This window comes from Tyto alba, unplaced genomic scaffold, assembly GCF_018691265.1.
Source record: "Tyto alba isolate M040663 unplaced genomic scaffold, T.alba_DEE_v4.0 Super-Scaffold_2, whole genome shotgun sequence".
Taxonomy (NCBI): domain Eukaryota; kingdom Metazoa; phylum Chordata; class Aves; order Strigiformes; family Tytonidae; genus Tyto; species Tyto alba.
The window spans coordinates 46,350,780-46,376,381 of NW_024881282.1; the positions used below are offsets into that span (position 1 = coordinate 46,350,780).

At 35.6% G+C, this 25,602-nt stretch overlaps 1 protein-coding gene across 1 annotated transcript in view; it reads right to left on the bottom strand.

Annotated features, from left to right (window-relative positions):
• The window catches only part of PTPRQ (protein tyrosine phosphatase receptor type Q), a 108,882-nt gene extending 83,679 nt beyond the window's left edge, over positions 1-25,203 (bottom strand). Inside the window, exons 1-14 of the mRNA XM_042793207.1 lie at positions 25,150-25,203; positions 24,569-24,680; positions 23,539-23,765; positions 19,542-19,611; positions 17,261-17,460; positions 15,622-15,871; positions 12,290-12,418; positions 11,424-11,570; positions 9,614-9,786; positions 6,984-7,194; positions 5,112-5,264; positions 4,820-4,999; positions 3,925-4,032; positions 1,086-1,367 (exon numbers count right to left, since the gene is read on the bottom strand). Of these exons, the coding sequence (XP_042649141.1) occupies positions 1,086-1,367; positions 3,925-4,032; positions 4,820-4,999; positions 5,112-5,264; positions 6,984-7,194; positions 9,614-9,786; positions 11,424-11,570; positions 12,290-12,418; positions 15,622-15,871; positions 17,261-17,460; positions 19,542-19,611; positions 23,539-23,765; positions 24,569-24,680; positions 25,150-25,203 (2,296 nt within the window). The remainder of the gene's footprint in view (positions 1-1,085; positions 1,368-3,924; positions 4,033-4,819; positions 5,000-5,111; positions 5,265-6,983; positions 7,195-9,613; positions 9,787-11,423; positions 11,571-12,289; positions 12,419-15,621; positions 15,872-17,260; positions 17,461-19,541; positions 19,612-23,538; positions 23,766-24,568; positions 24,681-25,149) is intronic.
• Between the last annotated feature and the right edge of the window lie 399 nt (positions 25,204-25,602).

The window sequence follows — 25,602 nt, forward strand, 5'->3', positions numbered from 1 at the left end:
CTACTTCACACAGGAAAAATCTAAGTTCATTTCAGAAACAATAAGAAGGAGCTTATAGTGATTCCACTGTGTCTTAACAACCAAGGAGCCAGAGCCTCTCCCTGCCCCTTCTGAGAGACATTAGTATGTGCATGTCTTTCGTTACCAAGAAAAATGTGATAAACAGAGCATGCTTAGTTCCAGGGATAGCTCTAGTTATAGATAAAGTAGGAAGTTGTCTGAGGTAGCAAACTGGTGAAGATGGCAAAAAGCCCCCCAAAAAGGATGATCATCATACCAGTGCTACCTGGATACTGCTGAGACCTAAAGGAAACCAACATTCATGTCTGTCTCCCCAGCCACCTTTCATTCCTGAGTCTACAGCTTAACCCAAACACCTGTTCCTCCATGTAAATAATTATCCTCAGTTTTTTCTCCAATACCGCTCCTGTTTATCTTCACTGAAAATATAATGACCCTCTGCCGATATTTTATATTCTTTTCCCTACCTTGTCCTACCTCACAGCTACTTATTTATTCTAAGTCTCTTCCCATGCCTTGTTACACCTCTTTAATGCTTATCTTTCCTAATCTTCACTTCTAAATTTAATTTCCTTTCATTGAAAAACTTAATCTACCGTAATCCTCTGTTATTTTGTTTTATCCGTACATTCGCCAAAATATTTCCTGTAACATAAACAACTTTGACTGCTACAAAATAGCACTTATCTGTGAATTCTGTTTTTTTTTTTTTTTTTAAACCATTAGGACTGAATTCTTATAAAATTTCAGTTCCTAACTTGAATTCCAAGTTGCACTCCTTTCCTCCAAAGAAATATTTTTCAGCAAGACGCAAGGAATCTTCAAGGATTAATAGTCAAATATATGAAGTCCGTCAGGCATAAAACTTCCCACTATTTTATCTACTTCTTAATCTTCCTTACTATTTCCTTATTTTTGCTTTGTATATAAAAGAGAAAACAAGATTCAAACTTACTGCTTTGCAAAGAAAACACATACTTCTAAAATTAATTAAACCAATCTCCTGGGAATCAGAGGTCACTATAAAGCTGTTGATTGTGGAAAATTTACATTTTTTTACTCACCAGTTTCAGAAGTTCTCACCAGAAGTGGGAAAGATGACTGATTGCCATGGCCAAGTCTGGTGAATGCCCTCACAGAGATGTTGTAGAGAGTATATGGCTTCATTTCACTTAGTGATATACTTGTAGATGAGGCATTTTCAATAAATAAATCATTTGAATCACTGTACAGAACCTCATAGTGAGTTATGAGACCATTAGGCTGTTCAGGTGGTAACCATCTCAGATTTATTTCTGTTGCAGTTACATTTATTAACTCTACATTTTGGGGTGGGGAGTCTGGTTCTGCAATAAAGAAATCAGAGAAAAAAAACACCTCTGAGACTTTAAATTAATTGAATATAGGACTGATCTTATAAACATATTGGATCCTAACATTTAGATTAGCTAACTATACCAAAAGGGCTACTCTTGCTCACTCACTCTCCTTCTCAAAGCCTTTCCACTTTTTACCATAGATGAAGATATCCTTATCACTTTTTATCAAGACATAATTTCAGTATATCTTCTTTTCCACTCATAAAACCAGGCAACATTTTGCATCGCAGACACTTTAGCTTTTCTGGAATTTCTTTTCTCATCCACTTATAAATCTATCCAAAACTACATTTATTAAGAGAAAAATCTCTTCTGTCTACTGCTGTCATGCTGACTGATCCTTCAAATCCTCTCACTGTCTTCCTCAAATTCAAATTATTTAAATTTAGCTGAATGCCATCTTACTGCTATCTTCTTAAATAACCACCCATCTTATTTCACTCAACCAACCATTGAACCAAGAAAGGCACTGTATGCACCGTAATTAAATCCCCTTTAGTTTACTGATACAGCTGCTAATTGACGACCATGAAGACCCCAGTGAAAATCTCGCGTGCACTGGCATGAAAGTCATGCACAAAGGAAGCCCAGCTCCAGGGTAGTGTGTTGGCTAAATCTACTGGCTACATATGAGTTCAAGTGACTCCAGTGAGCTAATAATGAATGGAAGGGCCGAAGGAGTGAGTGGGCTGCACTTATGAATAAAATCAGCTCTGAATGTCAACCTTGATTCCTCTGAATGTTCCATCACTTCACTCCTTAAACAACCTGTCTATAAAATTTCAAAACAAAATGTACTAAGAACACATGGTTATGTGATTCAGTTTGTGTGCAAATACCCATATCCAGATATTTCAGAATTTATCATGATTTTTTTGTTTGTCCTAAAGGTCTCTGAAACCCTTTTCATTCCTGATTTCTGAGCCTGTGAAGGAAAACTGTTAACTAACAGATCACTACTCTCCAGATGACAAGACTGTCTGCATGGATATTTCCCAAGAAAAAAAGAAGATTCAAAAAAAAAGAAGCTTAATTTTCAATTGAAATGCATTTTACAATTTATGTGGCATGGTAAAATATTTAAATGCAACAGCCTAATATCCTAACATAAGTTATCTAAAACAGATGTAGTGAACCTTTTATTTGGAGATATCTCTCTTTTCAAGAGTCAAAGAAGTTGTTACTCCTACGCTGGCCAAAGTTAGGAGACATGAATCTCAACCTGAATTACCTCAGGAAAACTAAATAATGAGATCACAAGAGTAATTACACATAGCCTTATAAAAAGGCAGGAATTATTGGTGTTTTTTTCAATAGTTTCCTCAAGGTTTGCATGCATCTCTTACCTATGGGTGAATTGTTGGCCTGAAACTCTACTCTGAAGAGATTTCTGTAATACTCAAAGGTAAGGAATTGTAAACTTTCAGAGAAAAACATATTTAGATAGGTGATTTTCTGTTCTTGTGATATGCCTTTCCTCTGCAAAAAAATTAACCGCATAGAAGTATGCAACGTTTAAGAAAATTTACAAGTACTTTACAAAAAAACTTTTACAAGTTTTGCTGTTTAATTTGATATTTTGGTTGGTCATTCAAAACACCTAAACTTCATAAATCCCTATGATTTTTAATCCTCTAATCCTTCGCTCTCTTTTATTCTCACTTAATTATTTTTCCTGTATTGTAGCATATTTGGCAATGAGAGAGATAAATGACAACTGGACAATTACCTTCTTTATGACTTTGGTAAAAACTGGAAATGACTTTACTGAAACCAGTGAAAATATGAACCTGATACAAATGAGAAAAGATGAAGGTTTAATACTCATGACTGCTCTGTAAATCCAATACCTGTGTTCTCTTTGCACAGGCCAATGGCAACTCTGGCTACTGCCTCTGTGCCTTCATGGGAGAACACTGACTTGCAAACAAGCCAGGAAGATCCAGAATCTTCATAAAGAAGTATTATGCTCTACATTAAAACTATTGATCAGTCTTAAAATGAATAAAGCCCCAAACCTGTACAAAAACACCTGCATATAATATAATTCAGTGCAAAACCCCCTCACTTTATCAGTAGTTCTGTTTTTTAGACAGCAATATGACCTCTGAGTTGTTGGAAGCTGCCATTTCCAGATGCTTCAAAAACAACCTAATTTCCATATGTTCACATTAAAAAAAAAAAAAAAAAAAAGCTGGAGTTCCAAAGATAACTGAGTATGGTTTAGATGGGGTCTAGGAACACACTGTTTTCAGTGAAGGAACCTCAGCTCTGCAGCTTTTTTCCCAGTTGTCTATCAGAGTTGAAATTAGATGATTGATGGTCATGCTGCAGCTGTCACCATTATTTCTAGCACTTACCTAAAAATGACTTGAAGTCACTGACTGATAGAAGACTAATAATTTCAAACAACATTGATTTTATTTGTACACTTTCTTCCCCTCCTTATGTATGTGCCCAGTCTTCTGAAGAAGCACAAACTTCAATACAGAAATCAAATCATCATTGCAAACCGTGTATTTACCATCTTCAGGGGTTGTCACGAAAACATCATTCTCTTCAGACAAAGCACTTTCTCCAACTGCGGTAGAGGCTGCGACTCTCATTTTATAATTTGTGTACTTTTTCAAACCTAAAAAGATTAAGTAAAAAAATCTTGACTCTTGACTTCTTGAACATATTTTTCTTCCTCATAGCTACTTATAAAACTATAAAAATAGTTACTATTCTAAGAGTTTTTGATACACATTTGTCACCTAAAAGACAGAATATGTATAATACCAGTTATCTGGGGAGAGACAAATAAGCACTCAGTCAAATTAGCAGATTTTGAAATAAGCCAACCAGCTTCAACCCTGTAAATGGCTCTCAGAATTTTTCAAAACAAAGGGTGTGTATGTGTACATCCAAGTATGTGGTTTTGTTGTGTATTCATTGGTCTGAAAGCCCATGAGGAATGTATTTTCTTCAGTTGCTATCAAAATTAGGCCCTTAAATGAAGAAAATTATTATTAATGTCAGACAAATACTGTGACAAAAATTCAAGTCTGAAGAATTGTCAATTTAGGAATATTTTCTTATGTGGAAAGAAGAGGCTGAGGAAAAAATTACAACAAGAAATCCATTTCTAAAGTTACTACTTGGCACATTTCACAAATTACTGCTCATCTGACCTAGTCCTCTCCTCCCCTCTCACATTCCCTACATACCCCTCCACAGTAGACAAATCTGTCAGTAGTGTCCCAACCTTGCTTTTACATGCAGTTGTGTTGTGTGTGTGTATATGTGTGTGGATGTGTGTGGATGGGGGAGATTTGGTCCACCTACTTTGCAAATGACAACATTACATAAAGTTGGAAAAAATAATTTTGTGTAATGTACCTGCAATGTTTATATTTTTTATTCAAATGACACTGTACCTGTCATAAGTAAGCTGTTGTTTGCAGTTGTTGTGTGGAATGTTCTTTTTGTATCCAGTTCCATTGCATAAACAGTATAATGAGTGATTTTCCCATTGGGATATGCTGGAGGATCCCAGTAGAGCAAAACAGAAGAGGAGCTAATATTCTTGTAAGATATATTTTGTACTGAGCTTGGAACTTAAATGAAAACAGAAAAATATAACAGTAAATAAATGATTAAAAAAATTAAAATATTCAGTGAAAGAAGTAATGTATGTTAACTTTGAAGATATCAGCTACAGCATTTTACCTTGTTCACATGTCCTGACTGTAAGAACTGATGGTGGTCCTTCTCCAACAGCAGTGAAAGCAGACACACTGATTGTGTAGTCCGTGAAAGGTACGAGGCCCTTTATAACATATGACAGCTCTTCAGCCAAAATGTTAATGGTATACTGATTATCTGTGATTAAATGGAGAGAAATAGTTACTTACTCATAAAATCTTATTTTTTTTTTATTTTACATTCTAAACTCACTTTGTCACAGCGACCTGGAACTATTTTATTTCAAAAGAATTAACTTTCAGGGCAATTACAAAAATATAAAGAAAGTTTATACTCTACGTCTTAACTCAATCAAGAGGAGGCTACTATAGGTCTATTTTCACATGTACAATAGATAGATTGGCCTAGGTGAAAGAATGAACGGGCAAGAACTAAAACCATGAGGTTTATACTGACAGCTATCTCCAAAAAAAATTGAGATAAATCCCCTAGGAACTAGGAAAAGATATATTTGTGTACAGCCTAGTCTCTCCAGTGACTTCAGAACCATGGCTCCTAGGTTGATGGAGCTTTTGGTTTTGTTTTTAATTTTTTTTTAATTGAGAAAGATTCCCTCTTCCTTGTCCTCCCAATGATGCTATAATAACTATACTTGAAATGGCTCCCCTCACAGATCCCTTCACACTGGTATTTTCAGCGGAAGAGTTGTGGTCAGCAGAATGAAGAAGTCATACGTGCCCACAAAGAGTTTTTGGTGCATCTGCAATAAAGTTCAAAGTCAACAGCAATCCAACTGTGCTAGTCAAAATTATTTGTTATAAAGCAGCCATTGTGCCACTGCAACATGAAAAAGTGTGGGTACTTCATGTATCTGAGTATCAGGCTCAGAGTTTCATGAGCCCAGCATTAAAATGAAAGCATCAAAAAATCAGCAGACCCTGTTGAAAGTATGGCTGTCAACAGTTTTAACTACTATAATAGCCACTATAAAATAATACTCCTATGCTAGATTACAACAGATGCTGTCTGAAGTCAATTATTCAGCAACAGAGACGTCTTTTAGCAACTCAATACTTCAAGTTGAATGAGGCCGTAAAAAAATTCATATTTAAAGCACTGTATGTTTTCCCTGTATGACAAAGAGGATTCTTCAGGATTAATACAGTACAGAAAAGTTCTGTTGTAGTTTAAACTAATGGATTAAATTCTGGTTTTAGATACTGGTGTATATGGAGGAATTTGGTGGCTTTAATAAAAAATAAAAAAATGAAAAAATAAAAACTTGACTTTTTCTCCACTGTTCAAAACTCAGTGTAAAAATTTAGAGTGGTATTTTAAGTACCTGCCTGTCAACTGAGGTCTGCTTAATGATTTGTAAATATCCATACTTGGTAAAGAAACACTAGTCCATTGATAATACAGAACAAGTGTACACACTAATGACATCACCATGTCATGGGGCCATCTCCACCTGTTTGTCACCCATATAGAAAAGTTGTAACTTTTTGACCTATTTACCTTCACTGACATTTGAAAACCTATTAGTCAAAAGGCTTAGAGAAATCAAGGTCTCTGAAGAGCTTGGAGATATGTTAATCCCTGACAATCACACCTGCTTTGGCAACTGTAATAACTGATTGTCTATGCAGCTTGGCTGATGGCTTTCGGGTGCTCCTTTCACTGGGAAGAAGGTCAGCTAGGTGACAAGGGGCTAGTTCCTGCCTGTGTGGCATTCCCATTTGCTTCAGAAGGTTATTTGCCAGTAAAAAAATCTGACTCCAGCAAATGACCCATTCATAATTTGCTTGAACCATGTGCTAAAGATCATATCTGGGACAGTGATGGGGGTCCTTCAGAACAAAGGAGCAGGTAGAAAAATATCCTAAAATATCTTACCCAAAGCAGAACGTAATTCTGTAGCTCCATTTATAGCAGGCAAATCATCATCAGATACACTTGTAAATATTACTGGGGAATCTGTCTGAATGCTGGAAAACATTTCAGCTGAACCTTCATATATTTCATTGGCTGTTTCCATTGAATTCCAAGTGGGAGAAGGTTTGATGTTTTCACTTATCATGTATGGTTCCAGAGAATCAATCAAATACTAAAAATTAGAAATATAAAAATAAATCACCAGCCTTGTAATCACTAAATTAATTACATGTATATATAATATAGAAATAGCGTTTGTATATTTGTGCATATATATATATATACACACACACTACATATATGTAGGCATACAAACATTATCTTTCATTACAAGGGTAATGAACTTTGCAAAAGACAGTATTTCTCATGAAAAAGGCTCAGTTGCCAGTAGCCTACCACCTTTTATTCATTTTATTGTTTGAACAAACACCACATTGGTTTTTTTTTAACCTCTTAAAATATGGGCTTTATAGTAAAGTGGTAATTTTAGAGCAAGGCCTTTAACTTTAATGCTATACCCTTGGAGTTATATTGAATTGACATGTTTGATCTTAGGAGATGCCATTTGTCCATGTTCTGAAACAGAGTTGCAGGCACTGAAAACAAGAAGGTTTCAGATGCCCCTAGTAGGCCCTGAAGAAATACAGGCTATTGGAATAACGGGTTGACTAGATCACTGAGAGAGAATAAGGGGAGAGGGAGGAAAACAGAAGCTAATGAAATAAAGGGAAGAGGGAAAATAAGGGAGTATATATGTGAAAACAGAAGGTGAAAGGGAGGTAATTGATACAGAGATCCATAGGACAGAAGGGGCAAAAGACAAATGCTGAGAGGGGATGGCAGTAGATATAAGGGGAGCAAGAACTACAGAGGAAGGAAAAACAAAAGCAGAAGAGAAAAGAGAGATTAGAGCATAGGTGCAAATGGTGTGTAAGCACTAGATCATTAGTGCTTCAGAATCTGGGACTGAATCCAGGACTCTGGTGTCTCTAAATTGTTCTGCTGTCATCTGTGAACACTCCCCACTCACACATATGGCCCACTTCACCGCCAGAAAGAGATGCTTTTACAGTGATGTAACTAATACACATTAGCTCTCTCCCTACAGACTGGGTAGAGAGAGGGCAAAGCAGATTTTTTACTGCTTTAACTAGGGGGGGCTTAACCACAGGCAGAGATACAGCTTCAGTCTCACCTAAGTATCAACAGGTAAAAGCTAGATATGCCTCATCTTCAGCAAAATTTTTTAGGAAAGTAGTAAACCACGTGGAAATACTTTTTTGTTTCTGAGGCTTTTCGACATATAAGACAACAGCCTTTTATTGCTATTAGTTATTGAGTACTGCTAGCACTGTGGATCTGACAGTTCAAATCCTGTAGATGCTCTAAGCTTGGGTTAATGGAGTTCTAAATTAAGTAATGTTTATTATGATTTGGTTTGGTTTTTAATTAGAAAATGACATTTGATAAACTATAATAAAGGAACAATGATGCTACACTAAGAATTCAAAAATTAGGAAATCCCATCAGTAGAACATGTCTGTGCAGACAACTTGAATTTTTTCTGTCTGTACTATGATACAATCTTTAATTATAGAGTAATATACTTTAATTTTCCAAGGATGCCTGACTGGTTTAATGAATGGATCCTTACCCTCTTTTTCTTTTTTTTTTTTTTTTTTAACTTACTCCTTATTTAATGTTTGGCTCCAGGGCTCTATTTAATGTATACCATTCAACTTGAAAGCAAACTCCTTCATTCAGCTCTACATCAAAACTTAGATTCTATGTCAGATCCAGAGAAAGACATCATTGTCTAAAAAAAGGAATTATGCAAACTTTGGGCTCCTATGTTCAAAACTCAGACCAAAAATCCCTACCTCAGAAAGCATTCAATCCAGAGCTGAATGTTTGCTAGGGGTCTACAGTTTTGTGCTGCATGCTCAGATCTGCCCCATCTAGAGGACGTAGAGCACGTCAGCACCCAAAATTCAGAAGCTAGACTGACTGACAGCATAAATTCCCCTCAAAATTTAATCTGATAGATGTGCACAGATATCCTTAGTATACAACCATAGCATGGAGTTCATCATGTAGTAGCAGACATGTAAATTCAGGGATAGAAATGGGGGCAGAAAGTCTAGGGGTGTTTGCCTTGCAAGCAGAGCACTTAACCAGCCTTGGGTGACTTCTGTTGATTTTACTTGTCCATAGGATTCATACCCACATCTTCTAGGAGTTTGCCTGAGTGGCTATGTATCAATCTCGGCACCTAAATCTGTATTCTTACTGTTAGGTCACCCTATGCTGCAAAGAACTCAAAGGCTAGAAAGCACAAGACTGTGGGCTATGGCTGCCTGCCTTCAGTAGCTAAGACAGGCTGGATCATTCTGCCAGAATTATTTATTGTGGAAGTAGCATTATTGGAATCTCTTCAAAACCCAGGCAGAGAAAGAAGGTGGGATGAGGAAGGTGGCTTTTAGAAGAATTTTCAACTCATCTGTGGTAACTAATTCCACATTCTGTACCTATCAAAGCAGAGAAGCAAATTTAATCTAGTAAAGAAATCTGTATTAAAAAAAAATGAATACCTTATTTTTTCCTTCAAGAATAGTGTTTTCCAGAATCACCTCTGTTTCCTGCACATGTACTTTAACTCTGTACTGGGTAATGATTCCATTTGGTTGTTGTGGCTTCCTCCAAATAATTTTTATATATGTGGCTTCCACTTCTGCTAGATGCAAATCTGATACAGCACCTGGGACTAAATATTCAATAATAACCTTGGTTTAATTAAACATCTTTTTCAAGCACTGCATGCAAAGTACAATAGGCATTTAATAAAATTTCACATCCTTATCTTCTGAGTCAATCCTGTGCAGGTAGAGTTACTCCACATGTTTTCTTAGCAAAGTTACAGTTCTAAAAATATGCACACAGTTTTTTTGACATATATGACATATGTATGAATATGGACAGATCCCAAGATGAAGTAAGTAAGGATAGCTCCACAGAAGTCAGTGTATTGGAAGCAAGCAGGCCCTTGCTAGCTTCCTATATGGAATCTTAAGTATATTGAAAATGAAAGCTCAATTCTAAATTCAACAAAAGCCTACAAGAATGAAGTAAAAAGCTGGAAAAAAATAAATAATGTGATAAATCTTGTTCATTTGCCTTTTATAACAGGTTTTGGTTCAGTTTCTTCTTTAACTATGCAGTAATACTGATATGGTACTTTACATAGGACTGCCAGAGATTAAATACTTTTATCTTCAATAGAATGATATTCAAATTTGATATGAAAAATATTTTTTTCCTAATATACCTCAGAAAAAGACAAATTTGAAATTACTTGCATAATAAAGATTTGTAGATTTGGACATTAAAATGAGACATTGTCTGTCACTCTAAAAGAAGAACCCAAAACCACCAAAATCCCCTTTGGCTTGTGACAGTGAGTTTAGACAGAGGATGAGAATGATTGTACTGAGGCAGGCCATCTCTGGAAATTTTCTCTGAGACCTGACAAAAGCAGATACTTCGGGAAAGAATACAATAAATAAGGATAGGTGGTTCCTCTTGCTGTTACACCTTGACAGCAAGCATTGCAGCAATCAGTGATTGAGAAATCTTCTAAATTTGTGCTGTGTAGAATAAACATAACACAGAAATAACCATGTTGAAACTGCCTGCCTATTACACGCTGATTCTCATTTTTTTCTGGTTGCATCCTCAGATGTTGACCAATAATCCTGCACAATCTCACACACATGTAAGGTAAAACTGCATCTCTATACAGCAAAGGACTCTCACCTGGTGAGTCAACTACAGGGAGCCAAACTCCCAAACAACAGAGCAAAGGGCTCAGGGGCAGAGCTGCCTCAGGACAAGATCTCGATGTTGGGGCTGCCTCAGAGCTATGGTCCCTGGCAAAGGTGGCTCCATTAAAGACCGGTGTGTGACCGTCTATTTGGTGAAAATTAGTCAAACGAAAGGTTTAATAAGAAACGTTGGGGGTGAACAACCAGCCGTGGGCGAATCCTGCTGTTTTTTCTTTTCCACTTGCTGCCATCTAACGGGTAAGGGGGGGACCTGCAACTTAATTACCGTATCTAAAAAATAACTACTTTAATTCAGGCAGAAACTATGTTTCTTTCACAATCACTGAAGGCTTCTGATAGCAAGTTTAGTGGCAGTGTATGAACTCAACAAAAATGGAGAAATAAATCGAAATAATAAATTTTTAGGTAATTTCTTTATTTGGGTTTTTATCCCTCTCTTATAACAGTCTTACAATACACTCATTCTTTCCTTTGCAAAGTACCTAACAGGCTCTGAAGAGAAAACTGAAGCCAGTCACCATTTACAGACCACTTACCTCACTTCTCTATGCCTACTTACCATCTGCAGGAGTGAAAACTGTAAGGTTAGTCTTTGGCCCCACCCCAGCACTTGTCTCAGCACTGACGTACACTTCATATGTTGTAAACGGCACAAGATTGCTAAATACAAACTTATGATCTTTTGTGCTGTTATCCAGAATATGACCTGGAATGAAAAATGAAGATATTCTATCTCAAGAATAGAAACAGTCCACAGCTACTTTCCAGGATAATGAATGATGAGAAGCCATATTTGTTTGTGAAAAAGCTAATTTGGCATCAACTTCATTGGAAATAGTATTGAAAGTCCGGGGAAAAAAAACAAATGAACAAAAAAGCCACCTCAAGAAGGTAGGGGTTTTAAAAGGAAGGGATTCTTTTTTGTTTATAAATTACTTTCTATTGACTTTCCTGTGTAGTCCCATAAAAACATCAGTATATAGCCTATTAACTTCTTACTTAACTACAGGTATTTATATAATCTTTTTATATATACATGTTTGAGTTAAAAAAAAATTACAAAAACATCAAAACAGATTCATACAGTTTATTATATACTACACGGGAATTAAATTCCTCCATAAATCTTTAACAGAAAGAGAAGAATAAAGGTAAGATACAGAATGATTTGGATATATAAGCACCCTAATTCAGCTGCAAGTTTAGCCTGGCATCTCTCTGAAAAAATGAGGAAAGTTGGTTTCCTCCACTCTTAAAAATATCTAATGTGAATTTGATTGCATACTCTTTCTCATGATGGACAGACTTTTCCCTTAAATGTAATCTAAAAAATATTTAAAATTCTAATAATAAAAATGATATATAGCACTGCTTTCAAATATTCATTCTTGACAAGAAGAAATAAAAACATCGATTCAGACTTACCAGATGGTCCATACAACTCAACTTTGTAACTAAACTTTCCTGTTACTATGGTTGGAGGGTCCCACGTCACTGAGAAAGACTTTGCTGTAATGTTGGTCTTGGCAAAATTTTGTGGTGGATCTTCTGGAACTTAAACAATATTGGAAAAAGTCTTTGAACATAAAATAATTTATATTAGGATTTCCAAGAACCACATATCAGACAATTTTTTTTAAACATAAACAAATATTCTGAAGGGAAGCTACATTAAAAGCACATCTCATTAATTTAATTTATTTTTTAAGGAAATGCTTGCAAAAGGTATCAAGAAAGCTGGTAGCATGCAATTCATCCTTAAAAGACAAAGGTGTCAGGAATTCTACCAAGTCTAGCATAGACTTCATTATATAGATTACATACAGAAGATGTTCAAATATGATTGTGAGGCTCAGCAATACAGAGCTCACACTGAGTATATTTTTCTTCCTTGAATAAGTTATTTTTTCATATAGACAATAATTCACATTGAAGATTTCTGACAGGACTAATGATATACATTACTACCCAGAAAGGTAAACCTGGAACTAATTAAGCTTCAAAAACTTTGCATACTTGAGTAATTTTCCATTTTCAATAAACTATTCACATAAATTACATTAATCCAATATTCAAGTGATTATGGAATCCAACCCCTGTGCTTTCTAAAGCATACCTTACTGCATTGATAAATTAATGAGAGATTAGTACTGAGATTAAAATCTGAATCCAAAAACAACTAAAGGAGGTGGAATTTTTTTACATCCATATAGAGTAAAAACCAACCTGATTTTAAAAATGCTGCATACACAAGTAAACTTATGGGAATTGCTTGATACAAATTTCTACAAAAATCAGGTCTTGATATGTCATGTGTCAGATTTAAGCCAATATGGAGATATAGACTGATCCTGTAAACAAATATGCAAGTTAACTAACGTGCTACTCTTAAAAAGTACTATTGTCTTTTGTAAAAACTAACGTACAAGTGAAAGAAATTAAAAAACCTATCATTCCTAAAAGATATGCTATATATTGGTCAGTAGTGACTACTTAACCATTCTTAGTTATGCAAATTGCATCAGCTACAATTATACATAATTCTGAAGTATCATTTCAAAAGTCCACTTTTTTTTTCAAGGTTTAAAACTTTTTCTCTTTGTAGAAGTATCCTCTCCTTGACAGCTATCCCAGCAAAGGAAATATTTGCATGCTGATCTTTCAAAAAATATTTATAATGAAGAATTTAAAAATACTTGAAAGAACTAGCATCTTTTTCAAAAATCAAAGCAAGAAAAGTATCACCTTTATCAGCAACACAGGAGAGCTTCAGCGTGGCTTGGAAAATTATGGTTGGAGGGGACAGAAATAATTTTCAGTGTTTTAAAATAGAACATCAATGAGCTATACAGTAGGGACATGTATCACATTCAACTGTGTGGCAAAATGGGCATGACAACTCCATGTCATGCTCCTGTGTGAGCAGGAAAGTGACATTTGAAATAAATTCACTCTCCATCCTCCCACCTGCTATGACAAACTCTAATCCATCAGGTCCCCTCCCTCAAGCCTCATCTCAGACAGTCCAGTGAAAAAGTGAAATGTGATGTTTAGGCCATACAAGAAACTGGTAACTTCGAGGGGTTGGCTAGTGTGACACTAAAGAGATTCTTGTAAGAACCAAGACATTTGGAGAAGAGAAGTGGATTTCAGTTATCAGAGACATTGGATGATGGTGCTTGATACTGAAGGAGGAACCTGTTACAATAACTGCAAAGCAACACTCCTAAACCATGATTTAACTAAATAGGCTATACAGATAAATACAAACTGTTTCGTGTAGAAACATCTTTCCCACTGAGGCAAATGAAAGGTAAGAAAATAAAAATAATGAGGTCAGACATCTATTAACTTATAACAAATCACTAACCAACTCTAGAGTCAGCCTCAGAACAGGGTCCTAGGCACACAAGCATGCAAGACTCATGGGGGAGCACTTTAACAAGCACCTGAATGCTCATAATGTGAAGATCTAATAGAGGTGGATCAAGAAGCTTGGGTATACCTCTGTACTGCTAAGAGGAAGGACTTGCTGAGGCTTGGGCCATGAAGGCTGACAGGGCCTGTGGCCCGGTGCACACCACACATCCACCCACACTGACCAGCAAGCCCACCTCCCTTTTCACCAAACCATGCTTTAATGGATGAACCCTGGATGTACAGGCACCCAGTACACAAGGACTGAAGATCTTGTCTTTCAAACAGCTGACATATTTCTATGAATTTGGCAGAACTAAACCCCATTGCATAAACTTTTCATCACTTTGAAGGTTTTCTTATTACCAGTGCATCTATCCTAGGACGTTAACAGCATAAAAGTAAACTGAAAATTAGCCCTGAGATCATTAGAAGAGATACTACTCAAAACTTCATTAACCCTAGACAGAACAGCAAACTAGGGATATTTTAATTCTAGCAAAGCGATTCAAATTAACAGTGCTAGAAGGGAATTAAATTTCTTTTCATCTGAACAGTGTTATGAATTCTGGTTTTATGAAAGGGGAACCCAGTAACACCAAACTGTGTCAGGCAAAAGAATGATGAACTAGCAGATAGAAAGCCAGAATGTTACAGAAAGCCAGGATAATATTCCTTTAGAACACCTTTTTGGTATGGTTCTGTTAATGAAGTTGCCCGTTACCTAAGCCATTGTAGAACTCCTGCTCTTGAACCTTTGTTTCCAAATCTAACATCTCAGTGCATTGCAGGTAACCCAAAATCAGCTTTCTTAGTGTTTAAAGATCTCTCAATCACTGAACAACTTTCTGCAATAAGTTCAGATTGAGGAACCGTGGGACAGGTTTTTTCTTTATACTGCTTATTTTTCCACAAAGGCAAAGAAGCAGTAAGTCCATTGCTATGTACACAATACACATACTTATTGGATACTATGCCTGGCACCTTTTCCCTTCATCAGTTTATTGAGTTGTCCTTCCATTGTGCCATTAATTCCATGCAGTTCTTAAATTATCCTCAGTTTTTCATAAAATTTCACCTGTCCTAAGCATACTTTGGTACCTTTGACTTCTAATAATAACTGAACTCCCATTCAGTGCACATTATTAAATACATTAATAGTTATATACACTTTCAGTTGATTCCATCATGTAAAAGTAAGTAATCGTGTAAATACAAGAGCATGATACGGATAAAGGCAAACTCAGACTGAATATATCTTGCAACATAAATTCAAACAGGTATTTCTAGGTTTTCATAAAAATCCGAGAACTTTATTTCCATCTGAAAGCAGTATATACCTGATTCTGGTGTCCGGACAATCGCACTGTCAATGTAGCCTGCCTCAGTGGTAACTGCAGAGACTTCAAAAAGATAGGTGGTATATGGCCTGAGGTTAGTTATAACAAAACTAATTGGTTCATTCCAAACAGAGCTCATCTGTGTCGGTGTCTCTGTACTTGGTGTAACTGTAGTCCGTGAAGGAATTGTGGATTTGCCAAAAGTAGTTGAAGGAGTGGTAGTACTCCACAAAAATGATTCACTGTTATCCTACACAAAGACAAAATACGAAACATGATAAACTGCATGTATAATCTATAATCGTAAATATATGTAGATCAAACAAGGCAGACCACCTTTTAAATAAAATTACCCAAGATTGATTCTCTTTTTTATACTTCAATGTCCAAATTTAGGTTACATTTTCATTAGTTGACATTGCTAGCATAACCTGTTAGTGACATTATTATAGTTTCCTGCCTTATCCCAAAAGATCCCAAATCTGACTGAACAGAGGCAACTCTCTAGGATTCATTTAATTATTCCCAGATTTCATTTTCAACATTCAGTCTCTCTCTTAAAAAGAAGTCCCTGAGTGAGGTCCTTCTACATCACATGCATGTTATATGCATGTATGTGTATATACATATATAGCATACATATATCCATGTATCATGGATAAGACCAGACAGGGCTTTCCTCATCCATACTGTCAGGAGACATACAGAAAGCAATGCTTGTGATTCAGTAGGTGGCAGTCTGCCTTCTCAATGCTGAATTAAATCAGCCTGATGTTGGGAAACTTCACAGTACCTAAAATGATCTTCCAAATAAAATCTGAAACCAAGGTTCTGATAATTTTTGTCATTTAAAACTGCACTTTTCATGAAACTACTAAGCCTAGCATCTGGGGGGAAAAAAAATAGAAAAAAAAAATAGAAAAAACACAACACTGCTTAGAATAAAGAAGAAAAGGAGAATAAATACTGAAAAGATAATTTTCTTCAAGGAGTTCTGAAAGGTATACATTGGTTACAGGTCTGAATCCAATGAATAGTCAAAATTCAGAAACTTTTTAATGAATGCTTATTTTAAAAACAACTCAAACTACAAACATTTTTTTAAAAATCATTCCGCTAATCATGGGTCTCTCTATTTAGATATGGAAAGTATTTAAACAAAGCTGATATGTGATACACAGAACAAAGCATACATTTAAAATATAAAAAGCATTATCATACTACATATAAAAATAAGGTATTAACATTATTATATGTCTGCACTGACAAAAAAAAAACACACCAATTCTTGCTTTTTCTAATTGAATGCTGTATAAAACAGGAATTTAAAAATGGAAAGCTGAAAAAATTAAAAATTATCCATTTCATTATTTTCTGTTAAAAGGATGACAAATCGAATGTTTCTTAACATTTTTAGTTTGATTAAACTGAGCTTTTCAAGGAAAAGCACTCAATTTAAACTATTTTGAACAGAAAGGTTTTTCTTTAACCATTATAACCTGCCTTGGGCCTAAGTTCGTAAAGTATTTGTGTTTGTTCTGAAAAGCAAGCCTCCAAATCTTCTGTCTCAAAATTCAAATGTAAAACTATATTCTGTGGCTTGAGTCTATTTCTCATTTAAAAGGTTTATAGCACTTACATTACATTCTGGTAACCTCCCAGACAGAAGGTCCTCTACTTTAACCAAGACATCTTTCACTACAATTCCACTTCTTGCATGTTTCACACTAATCTTGAAACTAGTTATCTTTCCATTTGGTTGCCGAGGGAGAAACCAGATCAGATTTACAGCTGAATAATTTAAGGCTTCAACTGTGAGATTCACTACTTTACCTGGAGCTTGAAAACAAAACAAACAAAAGCAGTGAGACATACTTTTCTTCTCAATACTGGAAAAACAAATTCCCATATTTTTTTTTTTTGCAATGTCATTTCTTGCTTCCAAACCCTGAAGCAAATAAATAACAACCAGTCACAAACACATGTAAAGTGCTGATGTGCAACCAGCTCTTTTCCAATCTAGTGTGAGAAATACAATTATTTCAGTCTCATAATAATATAGTAAGTGGCTTGGTCAACTTAAAAATATTTTTCCTAGAAGCAACTCATCTACTGTGTCAGAAGAAGCAAATTCTTGCCCATTTCTCTTTGTTTAAGAGCATATGACAGCACTGGGTGTTTTATTTCATTTAACCTGTGTCATCTTTTCAGCTGGATATAGATTTTTGGTAGCTTTAAATAACTCAATTTAATTTGAATATTCACTACCTCTGCAGAAATTATGTTCTTTGTATCAGTGACAGTTCCCAGGGCCTTTTGTCAGAGCATCTGTATTAATTACTGCACAAAGGAATGGGATGCAGCATCTAAATGAGATTTTACACACTAACTGAACTTTCCTGTGAATTAGAGCACTGTGGCTCTCTCTTAGTCATGTCTGCATGGCAAAGTCAGCAGCAGCTCCTCCAATATCTAGACTTAGTAATAAGTAGAAAAAGGTAATGCTGCCTTAAAAATATAGAATTGTCCACAATTACAGATCTTCCACAGGTGAATTGAGACAGCTCCTCCAAGCCTCATATTTAGTTCTTGCTTAGGCCCTGATGAATCTTTTGCCAGACCTTCACCTCCTTCCCCCTCTGCTCAGAATACAGCCTTTACATTTAAATATCTTTTGGCTAGCTTTACTACTTTAAACCGCAGCTCTTCATGTTGATCAAGATGTTGGGCTTTTTTTAACCATCAAAGCAAGAGTTTTTTAAAAAAAGCTGAGAAGGTAAAAGTACAAATGTAGTATCAGTGACACATAATTCTCATCTAGAAGTTGAATAAATCTTCCAATTACATTCATAATAAGGGATTTTAGCTTTAATAAAAATCTAAACAGAAATTTATCAAAAAGTAAAAAGCTAATGTTCTTGTATGAAGAAATGCTAGTGTTGTCCTCTGTCAAACATGAGTAAATAAAGTTCATGGAAATATGGCTTTCTACCAGCAGTAATGTACAAAAAATAGTGAAGAATAATGATTTTGCATAGCTCCACGTGGCAAGTTTACTACCCCTTCTCATACCTGGTTTCATAAGGCATTGCATTATGTCAGAAATCTCATGCAGAGGGATGATTTCTGGCTATTAACTGAGGTGTGGCACTCTGCAGTTTGCACAGCTACAGAAACCATCCAAGATTCCTAAGCACAGAGGGACAGCCACTGCCATGGCAGCACAAACTCTATATTCCACTGACACTGGTTCACCCTAGCATAACTGGCCTGGTGCCAGATCTTCAGCCAAGGTACAACTGCTCCTGGAGCATGAGCAAGACTACAAATGCTAAATTAATAAAGATTATGCAAATTCAGACTATAATTACTGGTTTTTAAACTTCAAAGCCATCAAGTAAAATTTTCATTTCAGCCATGTATTATTTTTAAAATTTTTTTCTTCTGAATTAAGAAGTAAAAACTTAGTAAAATACATTCTTGTGCTATGCCTCTTAGACTTGACTCCAGCACTAAACAAATATGGCTTGACATAAGTAGGCAACGCCAGAGCTGGTCCCACAACAGAGTCTGTCTCCTAGTACTGCTGCAGGCAACAGCAGATGGGTCCACTCGATAAGCAGCTCTGCTCTCCTGTGACCCTGCTTTCTGGAAGCAGCCTACCTACAGACTGGTATAGGAAAAACCCAACAGAAACAAGAATACATATAAGAAACCCCCATATGTGCAGATCCTAAATGCTGTTCCTAGCAAATAGGACAAAATGCATATTTTCCACTGAGTGAGAGAATAAGGAAGCAATGAAGAATTTATTCTAAATGCATCAGAATTTGTTCAATAATAAAATGTGCCATGGATACTTTATTTGAACAAATTAGAGCAGCTTTAATTAAAATAATTATCAGCTTTATTAAAATTACCACTTTCTGCAGTCTGAAAAAGAAAAGGATCACTATATATTCCAACACCAGCACTGTTCTCAGCAGCAACCTACAGAAAAAAAAAAAAAAAAAAAAAGCCACATTAGAAAACCTGTAGGATATATAGTTCCAGGGATTATGAAAATCTTAAGGATACAGAGATTCACCTTCTAGCTTTTAAACTATAAACATACAAATGAACATTCCATTTATAGCTGTACTGTTTACTTTACACTCAACATTTAAATGTGAAAAAATAAAATGGAAAAATTATGAAACAGTATAAGAAATTGAGAAAAACACATGTTAATATCCACACTTCAAATGCTAAAGTCAAAAGCAAGAATGACATCAGTAACACTCCTTTTCCTCACCACAATTCACTAAAACCAGCTTCCTCACTTCTAGTTTACTTATACTGTAACTTAAGAGTAAAAAGGGAAATAGGTTCTCTTTTATTTCTTGAACTCCTGAAAGATAGAAAATGCAGGTCAACCTCCTTCAGAGCAGAAACCTGAGGAAAGCATGCCTTTTGGCAGAAAGACAATACGTCACAGAACTGTGGATGCACTTTATGGTGGATGTGCCTCAGTGCTCACGATCATAGCAGAGTCTTCCCATGGAAGGGCAGTACATTGAGACTTTTTTTATAATTTATGGAGATAAATACAACAACTCTGCTATTTGCTCTGCAATATAGGACCTACTGACAATTTAACTGATGGCATGCAATACTTACAGAGAAAGAAGAATGAAGTCTGACTCCTTATTTTGAAAAGAAGTGACAGAGACAACAAAGGGTAAAACATGAGCAAAATTCCAACAGTGATGGTGAGAGATGTGTGAAAGAAGAAGCAAAGCAAAAGGCTCTCCAGCAAGAATAAAGTTGGCAGAGCCATTCCCTCCCGCCAGTGTCAGGTAACAAAGGTATGGCAGAGGTGCTGAGGGAGCTGACAGTACAGACTGTGGGGAAAGCAGAGTGAGAGGGGGCAGATGTGCAAAACTGTGTGTGGATCATAGTACAGACAGCATGCAGGGGATAACAAAGGGCAAAGGGAGCGTAAGGAGCCAGCAGGTCAGAAAGGGAAACTTCACAGGACTAAACTATGCATCTTTCAGAAGACTGTAAAACTATTTAAAGAAAAGCACTAAGCCACAGCAGACAAGCTACAGCAAAGAAATATGAAGTAACATGGAAGACTTAATCTAGGATGTAAAGGGATGCATAAGCTTACGACTACATCCCAGTGCAGTGCATGCTCTGCTTGGTGAAGAAGAGTCTGTAACACTGGCCAGCAACTTCCCAAGCCATACAAACACCCCCTCCCCATGCACACACACACCTCATGACACAAGCCAATCCTACCTACTTCTGTGTCACAGAGAGAACAACTTGAAACATCCTTAAGTATTGATGAATTCTACAGTAGTTGCAGTAGCTGAGGAAATTACCTGGAGATCTTCAGGTGGTTGATGGGCAATCAGAAAATTATGGCAGTATTAAAATAACATTATATAAATCTACAGGTACGTCCTCACCTGAACCTGATTTTTTGTTATCTCATCTCAAAGTAGAGATGTAGTAGAAAGGGTCCAGAAAGGAAAACTAGCATTACGGCAGATATGTTAACTCGTATTTCATATGTGTAATTTCAAGAGAACTCGAAGTTACTATGTCATAAGTATGCAAAAATTTTCATGGTAAAGGTGTCAGCTACACACACCAATTAGCTTTGAAAATAAATCAAAATAAATGCATACACAGTGTGTTGTTAACTTCTTGACATCACTGCCACAAAGAGTCATTATATAAAAAAGCTTGTGAACATTTAAAAAGGACAAGTTCACTATGCAGATAACAAAATACTATCCAACTCTCAAGTAGCTGCAGTTCACATTTGGAAGGAGTATTAATTTTTATGCCCTGAAGAACATTGCCACTAATTATTTAAGTTTAGGAAAAAATCTCGAGTGTGTGTTTTTACAAAATTATCAGTGATCAGAGGTTCAAAATTATCCATAGCTCTCTAGCATTTAACAATTTATCACTTGTAACTGCTATTTCTTTAAAAATGTTTTTTCACTAAATGTAAAGAAATTAAGTCTAGGCTGTTACAAACAGATTGGAAACCCATATCCAGAGCTTATAAGGTTTGTTGAACTGTAGAGTCACAGTATTTACCAGAAAGAATTTCACAACAGGACCAAGCCACGTACCCTAAAACAATAAAGAATTTTCACCTATGCAAAAATCAAGAGCTACTTTTAAATGAAACAACCGACTCCAAAAATTAACCAAAGAACCACAAGAAATTGATCAAGAGAAGGAAAACATGTAATGTTTCTTTTTAACCACATCTGTGAGGTAGAAGAACTGTTTTCACCTGAGTTGTTATTGAATCTGTGAGGTTGCTCGTGGGTCAGGCGGTCAGGGCGCCCACCAAAGCAGTATGTAACGTAACAACCCCTAGCTTGCCAACAGGTTTTTATTCACTCATGAGAAAAGCCGTGTGGTCCCTGCTAGACAGAGGTTGTTGGGTCACAAGTCATTTTCCCGAGTTAAATTCTGCTCTAAATCAATGTTTCAGGCACCAGCAATGGGAAGGATTGCCTCCCATATATATCAACAAAGGGCAAATTATTGCTAAAGCAAACGATCTAAAATGTCCCACATTTTTCCCAGGGAAGATTCATATCTGGAGCAAAGAATGGAGTTTGCAAAACCTTTAATAGTCAACCCCACATGACTACTGCTGAGGTACTCAGAATTGCAAACTAAATTCTCTTAATAACTTAATTTGTCTAAGGAGGTTAATCTGCCTAGAGTCTAAGTGATAATACTTTTCTCAAATAGTAGCTGAATTTTTTTTTTGCGGGGGGGTTGTGTTTTTTTTTTTTTAACAGATGACTGGAGGCAGGACATCAAAGGATAAACATTTCTCCAGCTGTGGATATACTGGCTTTTATCAGCACGGTCATCACAAGTAGATTCACAGTGAGCAACTTTCCCACAATGGCAGGCATAATTACATTTTTGCTCTCTTACACACACACACCACCTTTACAAAGAATCACTGCACAGCCCTATTCCTAGTCTAATCAACTTCAGTATTTTTTTATAGCTTTGCACTGTATGGACTTACATGATAAGGAATAAAGCAAATCAAACACATAATTCCATTTCATTCTTAATACTGAAAATAAGCACCTCTCCAAGGTTCTTATGAAAGAGTAAATCAGGTGAAGAACTGCATGGCAAATATTGCCAAGAGGACAGCAGTTCATTTCTGTCTATCTGAAGAAATTTGTTGTTGAAGAGTTCAGAGATGGATCAGGACTGCCTCAATGTAAACAAATTCCACATATAGAAGTCATGAAAATACATGTACTGATTTGGGCAGTAGATATTCACTGTGAATATCTCGGCAATTAAATCTATGGAAAAGGAATGAAAAGTATGTAATTTTTTATTCCAGGTAAAACTTTCAGGCTTAGGGAAACTAGGCTGAGGTGTTTACAGGCTATATCTAAGCAGATACTGAGGCAAGAAAACTCCTTCTTAAACTAATTAAGTTTAGAATCAAAGAAGGAATTATGTACCTACATGCTTTTCTGGATCTGGCTGAGATGATTTAGAAATCTACATGTAATATCCAAAGAGCACCAGTGATTTGAAAGATTAAAGCTCAATTAAGATGAAGGATTTAGAGGTTTTTGAAACTTATACCCTTTGCTTTTTATTTTTACCATATAATGCCATATGTCAGTAAGATTATCAATAGAAGAAACTACACTTTAGTACAAATTTTGTTGGAAATTATTTAAAGTAGATTTAAAAACAACTACTGTAAACAAATACCTGGCTAATATATTTTGTTATATAGCAACAGTAATTATCAAGGCCCATCAGAAAACACTAGATGGACCTACCATAAACTCAGACAATTTACAACAAATCACAATTCAAAATACTAAAAGGCATTTGCAAAGCTTTTACCGTAATTTCATAAGTTGTTCCAGGGTTAAGACTGGTAAGAAGTACTTCCAAACTATCTGGCTTTGTTGTGACTTGTGTATAAGCTGTTCGCATCCATGGGCAGACCTCTTTATATTTAACAATATAGGAGAGAATTCTCCCATTTGGATGCAGCGGCGTATTCCACGACAGCAGAATCCCAGCAGAGCCCACTTTTTCACCTGCAAGGAGCACAGGGGGCCCAGGATCTTAAAGAAAAAAAAAAAAAAAAAAAATTGGTGTCTTATACACATACACACACATGAAACAGTTTTTAATTAAGTTTCCAGATAATGGAGACACCTTCACAGCTTCTATAAAGAAATTAAATAATCTACCAGAATAAACCAGTAAAACTACTGAAAACTAATGTACTGTCGAATAAAAAACATTTCGCTACCTAGATTCCTGTTACAAAAATTATTAAATGTATTTTAGAACACCAAGAACATTCTTCTACAGGAATGTAAAATATGTAATGCTCAGGATCTTCATGGACAAAACAGATTAATGCCAATTTAATATTTGAGATATTCTAGCATGATTAATTTCAGTTCCTTTCACTAAATCCACACTACATTCTTACAATATATGTCTGACATGGCTATATTTTTTTGTAGTGTCTATGAAGTCTACCACTATACATATAAATTGGGGTATGAATATTACTACAGGACACAATAGCAAATTTTATGGAACCTTATAAATGGTTCTTTTAAGGGGATTTGTTTGTTGGTTGTTTTTTTTTCTTTTTTTTTTTTATATTGACAAGCTAATGGATGAGCTACAACTCACATCCAGGGCCATTTCTTAAAAACATCTGATAGAGAAACTCGCATGCTCTCATAGAACACCTCACTGTATTTTTTTATGGTTAAAGAAGATGAAAAAAAAAAAAAAAAGACTGTTCAAAACTGATTATCATTTCTCAGCTACTACTGTGCATATAATAAATACAAAAAAATCATAGTTAAAAAAATCAACAAGATTTCATCAGTCATTATTAACTCACTTGTCACATTTGTTGTCACTGTTCTACTTGCAGGTGAACTGTAGACCGAAGAAGAAACTGCAGAAACTGTAACATTGTACGTTGTTGCAGGAATAGTATTAGAAATATCAGCCTGAAATAGGACATAGATTTATTTAAGTCTTTCACAAAAAATTATGGAAAGAAACCCCAACAAAATAACAAAAGTTTAAGCATTGCATTACTGAAAGTGATCTGTTAATAAGCTTTTAGAAATACAACAGTATTTACAACAGTAAAAATAGTAGTTTACATGTTAGCTACAGTACAGTATTTTGCCATCTTATTTAACTACCCTCCATAAGATCTGTATAGCATTCAATATTAAAGAACAACAAAATTAACTATTAATTTTATCGCAGAATCACCTATAAGTGTATCTATAGAGGTTTTTCTGTATCATCACCGTTATCAAAGCAAATATGAAGCATTATAAAATTCCTTTTTGAAAGAATAAACACAAAAGCAGCCTGAAAAACCTACAGGTTTTTGACGCTTAAGCTAGCCCATCTTTTGGAATAAATATAATTAACAACTTTTTAGCAAGCATTTATATAAAATACCTGTATCTTTGCAGTTCCAATAGAAAACAAAAGCAAAACAACCAGACCAACCATTATTCTTGTTAATATTATTATATTTTCCAGACAGCAGAATCAAAAAGTGCTCCTATTTCTTTTTGATGGCTTAGCAGTGAAATGTTGCCTGCATTAATGATTTAAGCACAGATCTTCCTGGCAAGTACACAATTAATGAGTCTGTATTACTCAATAGCTCTGCCCTTCCTTTGTTAAACTATTCATGAACCCTTGGATGACTGGCTGTATCCTTCTAGCAGACTTTAAAATAGTACATGCACTACCTGTTAGGTAACAAATGCTGGATACTGAAATTTGCTCTCACCAATTTTTCATTATACTTTCATATTAATATTTGCATTAAATAGTTAAGGAGGCAAGCTTAGATTCCTCATCAGCACAGTGCATAAGGAAAAGCTGGCCATGCAAGTCCTGTAA